This window comes from Gordionus sp. m RMFG-2023, chromosome 1 (genome assembly GCF_954871325.1).
Source record: "Gordionus sp. m RMFG-2023 chromosome 1, tfGorSpeb1-WG-v2, whole genome shotgun sequence".
NCBI lineage: Eukaryota > Metazoa > Nematomorpha > Gordioida > Chordodea > Parachordodidae > Gordionus > Gordionus sp. m RMFG-2023.
In genome coordinates this window covers 45,560,685-45,569,603 of record NC_088775.1, presented here as the reverse complement: position 1 = coordinate 45,569,603, position 8,919 = coordinate 45,560,685, and the positions used below count along the sequence as shown (strand labels likewise).

The 8,919-nt window shown below is 24.9% G+C and overlaps 1 protein-coding gene across 1 annotated transcript; it reads left to right on the top strand.

Moving 5' to 3' along the window:
- Positions 1-729: 729 nt before the first annotated feature.
- LOC135931691 (proteasome subunit beta type-3-like) lies at positions 730-1,771 on the top strand. The gene is made up of 6 exons (XM_065468960.1): positions 730-867; positions 911-1,098; positions 1,144-1,251; positions 1,291-1,468; positions 1,515-1,609; positions 1,651-1,771. The coding sequence occupies exons 1-6, from the start codon at positions 865-867 to the stop codon at positions 1,697-1,699; spliced, it is 621 nt and encodes a 206-aa protein (XP_065325032.1). The 5' UTR covers positions 730-864; the 3' UTR covers positions 1,700-1,771.
- The last annotated feature ends 7,148 nt before the right edge of the window (positions 1,772-8,919 follow it).

The following is an 8,919-nucleotide window of genomic DNA, read 5'->3' as shown; positions in this document are numbered from 1 at the left end:
TTACATATATTGCATACGGGACATCCGAATTTCACTTGAGGAAGAAAATATACTTCAAACGGATATCCTACTTTGGTGGAAACGACAGATTTGCCAGAGCAATCAAGATTAGCAAGAAAAATATTGGCAATTCCTGCAACTAGTGTTTTTTTCTGAACGAGGATTTAGCATTTCTAGAAGGTTTTTAGAACTTTGAATCCAGAAAATGTCGATTTACTATTATTTTTGCATTATAATTACATATAATATCAATTTTATATTAATAATTTTTTCATAAATATTTTATTTGATCAAATAAATTGTCCATAATTTAAATTGATTATTTTTTTTATTAAATTAATATCCTAAATTATAAACTTTTTGTAGAGGTGTAATGCTGAAATATTTTTATTAGATGCTTAAAAAATTGAAAGAATGGCCATAATTAAATTTTATAAGCGGGCTTGGGTTAAATTTTTTTATAAATAATAAGCGGGCGGGTAAAATATTTTTTTTTTTGAAAACTATGAGCGGGCTGGGCGGGCGTGTTAAATTTTTTTAATACATTGGGTAAGAGGGCTATTGGTCCAAAAACCCGCCTATTGCAAACCTCTACTTCCAACTTTATAAATTCGTCATTATTTGATATTGGAAATTAAGAAATATTGTAATTGTCTAAATTTTTTGGCTTGGAGGTTAACCTTCTCCCAGCTGTTAGGCTCCTGGTAGATAGTATATCACGAATTAAACCATATACTCTACTTGAGATATATATTTTTTATATACAAGTATAATTTACGACGCTATCTTATATTTTAATAAAAACCCATATAAATCAACAACGTTCAACGCTATATATCCATTACCCATTATTAACTATTTAAAATGGTATCTTTAAAATTTTCTGTCTTATTTAATTATTATATTTTAGTCAAATATATTTTCTTACAATGGTGGGAGTGTTGTCGCCATGGCAGGTAAAAATTGCTGTGCTATTGCCTCAGACTTACGTTTTGGTGTGCAATTGCATACCATATCTATGGATTTTCCAAAAATTTATGAAATGGGGCCTAATTTGTTTGTTGGATTTTCAGGATTAGCCACTGATGCACAAACAATGTATATTTATTTTATAATATTAGATATTTATTTTTTATCAAATAGTGTTTCAAGATTAAAATTTAGATTGAATTTATACTCTATTCGTGAAAATAAAGAAATGTCTCCAGAATTATTTGTTAATGTTTTAGCAAATTTATTATATGAAAAAAGGTATTACTGTTACATATTTTGCATTATCGCTTTATGAAGATTTGGTTCATATTTCATAGAACCAGTCATTGCAGGTTTAAATACATTAACTAAAAAACCTATTATTGCTAATATGGATAATATTGGATGTTCAATGATAACACATGATTTTGTATGTGGTGGAACAGCAAGTGAACAGTTATATGGTATTTGTGAAACATTTTGGGAACCTGAGATGGTAATATCTTATAATTTTTTGAAAATATTTTATTTCAAATATTTAGGATCCTGACACATTATTTGAAGCTATATCTCAATCATTACTTAATGCACAGGACAGAGATGCATCTTCAGGATGGGGAGCACTAGTTTACCTTATGTATTTTTATGAAAAAATATATATTAATAATTTATATTTAGTGAACCAGAAAAGGTTACAATCAGAAAGCTAAAAGGAAGGATGGATTAAATATATTAGAAAATTGTTATATTGACAATAAAATTACAGTTTATATTTGTTAATATATATTTTTATTTGTTACTTTAATTATTAATATGTCAATCACAAATATGTTGTTAAATGGCTCAATTTGAGTTGATTTTTAAAAACAGCTAACTCAACTTTTTATTCAGAAAAATATTACACAAGTCTGAAGATTTGGCTCATGGATGTTTGGACATCTATTAGTGAAATCTTGATGCTTGGGATTTTTCACTAAAATATTGAGTTTGCCATTTTTAAAAATTGGCTCAAATTGAGCTACTTAACAACACTATTCACAACAGCTTTCTCTAAAATACTATACCTTCACATACTATTTTTTATTATTATATTATTTTTGATTACATTTGAAATACTTTAAATTTTTAATTTATATTAAATATTCTAAAATTTTTAAAGCTATACTTTTCTTCATGATAGTCTTTCCTAGTCCTTCTAATCTTCTTCATTTTCTACAATCTTAGTTATAATCATAAAGACTATTATTTTCATGTCCTCTATCATAATCATCCAGCGTGTCTCTTGCTCTTGCAGCCTTGTGCCCACCACTTGAAATACTCTATCTCCACAATCAATATCCCTTGTCTTTAACATGTTGGACCCTCTCAGCCACCTTTCATTTCTATCACATGCCTCTCACAATAATTTGCAAAAATTCATATAACTGGTTCCACTAGTGTTATATCTAAGATTATTTAGGGATTGGAGAGGCATCATTTCAAATAATAGTTGACTGTTCAAAATATCTAAAAATTAAATTTACAAACTTGAAACGTTAATATAAATAAATAAGCTATTTTAAATATAAAAACATGTCCAAATAATTAAGAACTATTATTTTTAAAAGTTTTTTAAACTTTTCAAATTTTTTTAAAATGGTTTTGGACATTCTAAAAGCCAGTATTCATTTATTTATGGCAACAGATTTTATTAAAGTTTGTTATTCTCAATGTTTTAACTTTTTATTTGAAGAGTTCTGGTTCAGATAACATTTAATTGCATTTAAAATAATTATTAATGAGGATATATTTTAAATGATAAATTTTAATATTCCTGTTCAAAGAGTTGCTTGGAATTCAATCAAAATGATTTGATAGAGTTGACACATCTATTCCATTTTTAACAAAGTGTTATATAATAAGTATTGCCATGTTAAATAGATGATTTTAATAAAATCTTTTATAGATGTTGTTCTTATTTAGTAATAGAACAGGAAAGAATACAAATGTTTTCTTGGTGTTTTTATGATTTTCAATCCCAATAAAATCCAATATAAAATAAGATATTGCATTGATTTTTAAAACCAATACTATTCAATATCAATAGCTGATAAATCAATCCAATAGGAATGATATATTGGTTTAATAAAGCAATACTAGTATTAAAAAATTAATTAATGTAAATACTTTATTATAGGATTTTAATGAATTTCATACCTATATATGTATGTACTAAAAATTTCTTATATATCTCTTTTAATAGGTGTTGATGTATTTTTTTTATATTAAATTTATAGATGGGGTGATATTTATTTAGATTTCCTTATTTTGCTAATTCTGAATTGAATTTCCTTTTTTGTAATTTTGTTGTAAATTTTATTCTTTTGATTTGGTAGGAGATATGAGGAGTATAAATTGTTATTGGTTTAAGTTTTGAAAGTTCCTACAGGTCTGTAACAAAGATTTCATTTGGGGTATGCTTTATCTTTATTTAAATATTAATTCATTTTGTTCAAAATCATTTTAGTTTTTGTAATGATATTTGAATATATATATAAGAAATACTTATACATCGGTGTATGCAATTAGCATATTTTAAAACAAATATATATAGGTATATATATCACTAGTTTTTATATATATTATTTTTTTATGATTAAAAGTTTTCTGTTTCATATTTAAGAAATAAAATAAGATGAAGCAAAAAATTTATGAACCAAATAAATTTTCATAAAAACATAATTAAGTTATATACCTAAAAAGAAGCAATAGTTAAATTTAAGCATATTTTATTATATGTTGTGCCTAAGGAATAAGAATCCCAAGTTCAAGTGTGTAATTTTTTTTTGTTTGGTAGAAACTGCAATTGCCGAGAATATAAAAATGTCTTTTTTTAAGCCATGTATAATTGTAGTTATATGAAAGTCATTTTAAACTTGAAGTTATATATGGCGATGAAGCTTTTTTTTAAAAAAATATTTTAAATAAAAATCTTTGGATTGAGTTGAATATAAAATTAAAGTTATTTCAAAAAATCGAGAGATAGAATAATGAAAATAAAAATTACTCCAGAAAAGGGAGAAAAAAAAATAACTGAAAATAATTAGCTACCCCAAATAAGGGGAAGAAAATTATAGTTGTTAAACACTATTGAATTAAGCGCGCTACCACTATAATAAAAATAATTTAGATTTGTTTTATTTTTTAATGTAATTGTGTAGTAATTAATATATAAAAATCAACATTTATAAATATTTATTAACTATAGTTTTGATTATAAAATAAATATTTATGATAATATTCATGTTTTATTTATTTTGTTGCATTTTAATAATAAAATTATTTCAATATTATCATCCCCAAGTCTAGAGCGACGATCAAAGTATAAGTTTCGCCTTACTAAATAATCTCTCAACACTAGCACTTAAGGGCATGGCAGTATAAAATTTTAGATACATATTTTTAATATAAAAAATATTATCAAAAATACTCATTTGAGCATTTTTAGATTTAAAAAACGCGTCGAGGGGATTTTCTATTATATTATCCTTTATTTCAAAAAAATAATCAGTGGAAGTTATTTTTGGGGTTGTAACTAGGCCATTTTTGTTTAATATGAGACTTCAACTTTACCATGAGCCTGTTTCGTTGATCTATAGCATCATAGGAATTGATATATGGCCAGTTTAGTTTAAAATTGGGATGAATCATTGCAGCTAGTATATTATCATTATTGTATAGGTTGGGGAATCTAAAAGTTACAAAAATAGTTTATTTAAATTTTTATTATAAAATGTTATAAATTTTTAACTTTAAGTTTGAAATAAATTATTCAGTCAAATCGAAACAATATAAATTTTATTTACCTTCTCTTAATGCCTTCTAACATAAGTCTACTAGGGGCTGTCATAAGATTAGATAATTCAATCTCTGTAATTTTGTAATTAGGATACTTAGAGTGAGAACATAATACCCCGTCATCTCCATATTATCCTCACCTTACAAAATTTCAAGGGAAATAGCCATATCACATATTGCATAACATAAAATATTAAAATGACATGAAATTGAATAATTATTAATTAGAATTACTTCTATATACTCTTTTATAAAAGTATTCTCTTCATCGTTAATATATTGAATTTCAACATGATCACAAAGAAAATTCATCTTTTTAATGCTACTAATTTGATTGCGTGGTATACTGAGTTCCATCTAGTGTGGTTAGGAGTCAATAAATACCTGCCTAATTTTTTTTAAAATATGCTGAGCCTTTAGAAGATTTGTTCTTCTTATTCAATAGAGTTTGACATTTATAAAAAGTGGATATTGATACCCTTTTAAAATCTTCATTTTTAGGGCTCCTTCAGCATCCACTGTTGCTATCAAATTTAGATTATGCCATGAGCATCTCTGATGACTAGGCATTAGAGCATTTTTCATCACTTTAAAGTTATCTGCTATCTTATTCGTTAGTGTCTGGCCACATAAAATTATTGTACCAGGGGATAAATGATGGATTATCAACCAAGGACATTGGCTGAACTCTATCAATTATAAAATTAACAATAACTTTATCAGCCAGTTTCTAAGAAATATTGGCATGTGCATTATTAATCCATTTGAATTGAATTGGTCTATGGATGTAGAGTCGCTTATACGAAAATTATTTAGATTAAAACTGTTGACATGAACATTTTTATAAAATAAATACTATTAGAATTTAAAAATGACAATTACCTTAAGGTGTTTTTTGAGTTTATAGCTACTGGATTGATTTTAGGATATATTTTTTTAAAGTTTGAACAAATAAATTTGTACCCAGTTTTAGTTTTATTTAATTTCAAAAAATTTTTCAAATTTTGTAAATGGGAAATTTGTATTATTGTTATTAAGAACAATTTCTTCCCGAGTATCTTCCATTTAATTAATATCATCGTCTGACTCACTTACATCGATTTGGATATCCATTTGTGATGACATTTTAAATAATTTACACCAGATGATTTAGGTTTAGAATACAAATTGAAAATGTAAATTACAAATTGAGAATATATTTCATTTCAAAATTAAATAATAAATCATAAAATTTATATTTAATTATGATATATATTTAAATTTACATATTCATTATATTTTTTAAATAATTTTAAAAAAAGGAGCGCGCTAGAAAATAAATAATTTAAAACAAGGAGTTCGCTACTTTAACAACTCTGGAGAAAAGGATTGAGTGTAAATATTTGTAAAATTATCGTTGGTAGGAATTATCAAGTTATATTTTTTATTTAGATTAATAAAATTTGTTATTTTATATAATTTTATTCTTAGTTTATAATTATGATTTCAAGCGTGATTATGATATTTATAATTTTTAAAAAATATTTTTTTAATTTATTATTGTTTTAAATCCCCTATATTTTTTAAAAACTTTAAAGTTCCACTTGGCATATGTCCAAGGGAAGAGATAACAATCGGTGTAAAAATATAATTTGTGAATTTGGAATATTCAATTAATTTAGCTATTAGCCGTTCTCTTACCAGGGCCCGAATACCAAACATCCTGGAGCCTACAAATTTATCGTTAGATGATGGCCTAAGACCTGATGGCTTAACTTCCGTGCCTTGGTCTTTAGGGAAATCCTTAATTTGGGACTTCACATGCGTATCTTCTTTCCCAAAAAATTTAAATTCTAATCCGGTTGATATAGCCGAGAAAAAAAAACAATGAAATATTCCAAATTCACAAATTATATTTTTACACCGATTGTTATCTCTTCCCTTGGACATATGCCAAGTGGAACTTTAAAGTTTTTAAAAAATATAGGGGATAAGATAAGAGCCCTTACATCAGAAACTAAAGAATTTTATTTCTTAAAACAAAACCTACAAATCATAATTTTAAAATATAATTATTTTTGTTTTTTGGGAACTTGTAGTCCCACCACGGTTTTTATATAATATTTTTATTTTATTTTATCATGTTTTATACATCACGAATTTAATAAATAATAAAGTGTTTCTTTTTTTGTTTTAATTAATTCTTTTACGAGTACTAGCTTCCCTATAAAAGAGAAGCAAAGTGAAATGTAAATTCAATTCATTTTTTTTCTCTTAAAATTTATTATTATAATTGAATTCTTTTTTTTCTTTTATTATTAGAAAAATTCGGATTTAATAAAGTTTATCGTTTAAAAGAGTATTCGTATTTTAAATGCAAATGTTAATTTTAACACGTCACTTTTTAACTTTTTAATAATATTTTTTATAAATGTTACTCAGACTTAATATCAAATCTTAATGATAGAATGAACTCAATTTTATCATATATAAAATTATTGACAATATTTATGGTAGTTTAATATCTAGGGATTAATATTCTGAAGAACTACGGATTCTTTATCAACTTATTGCCAGACTGAAAATGCTACAATTAGACAAGGTGATATGAACTTATTATCTGGACACAAAAAATTAGTGGACCCTTTGCCCTAATGCTTTTACTTTTGAAAGGATGTATGCCAAACTAAAACCAACCAACTATAAACCAAATTAAAAATAAACGATTATCGCAAAAAAAGGATAATGTTTATAATTACAAAAATTATTCAAAATTACAAAATAGAGAAAAATATGATAGTGAAAAGTATATTGATAATGATAACAGAAAAAATAATGAGCATAAACGAAATCAAAATATACAAAAATAGAAGATATTCGAAACAAAAGAGGCGATAAAATAATTATAATTACTAAAACGATAGCAGAGATTACATTATTTATTCCGAAAGATATAAAAATTATAATAATAGCTTATAAGTAAAATGTAAAATAAGACCAAGACCACAGTCTTTGGAAAGATATGCAACAATTGTAATAATATAATCAGTTCGTCAAAATTTGAGAGGGAAGAAAATATTAGCGATTAAATACGACCTCTATAGGAAATAAAATTAGTACAGTAAAAGAATAGGACCAACGAATAAATTAACTTTGAGAAGATGATTAATAGCTTTGGAAAGAAAAGAGATATGTTATATTTCTATTTTTTAAATATCGTTTTCGTAATATTATATGTTCAAGATTATCTTAGTTTTCATATTATAATTTTAAAATAATATAATAAATTGAATATAATATAAGGGATGTCCCGTCTCAGATGTGAATGCGCTGGCGCTATCATGTATTATAATTATATAAAAAAATCTTGATTATATATCTAACTCAAGAAAATTGCATTTTGTTCAGCTAATATTTTTAAAATTTTACAATTTATTACCATTTTGAATATTATTGTGATCAATAAAAAAATTAATCTATCTGATATATGGTAAAGGTTTTCCAAAAATCTTCAATAAGGAGTATCATAATAATTTTAAATTGTTATCTGAGTCCACAGTTGGGCAAATTTTCAAAAATATGTATTCGAATATAAATACTAATACACTTTAATAAATATTTGAATATAAATACAAATACGTTTCAACAAATGTATTTAAAATATAAATACTAAATACCCACAAAGAATTTTCGAAAAAAGTATTTAAATACAAATACTTTAACGAATATTTTTTGTAAGTCGATTTTTTATATTATCACTTAAAGGTCTGCAAGGGCTGTCCGCGAGCTCGAGGTTAGGACATGAAAGACCTATTATTTTCGGGTTCAGATCGTATGAGATGTCCAACCCGCCTGACTCGACAAATAAATATAAATATCCTAAATAATCATTTTAATTCATAATATCAATTAGAATAGAATAACATATCATTTTCAATAATTATTTTACATAAGATCTGTTTGCCAAACAATTTTATTATATTCTTGTGTTATTATTACATACTTTATTTACATCATAATCTATCGGGTTAATTAAAATATATTTATCTAATATCAATTTAATTAAATAGCCTCAAGTTTTCAATATTAAATCGTTTACCAAATCTTAAATTAGTGGAAGACTTATCGAAA

Coding starts and splice junctions, on each gene's coding strand:
- LOC135931691 (XM_065468960.1), top strand. Junction 1,099..1,143: donor GCCACTGATGCACAAACAAT/GTATATTTATTT, acceptor TTTATCAAATAG/TGTTTCAAGATTAAAATTTA. Junction 1,469..1,514: donor CATTTTGGGAACCTGAGATG/GTAATATCTTAT, acceptor TCAAATATTTAG/GATCCTGACACATTATTTGA.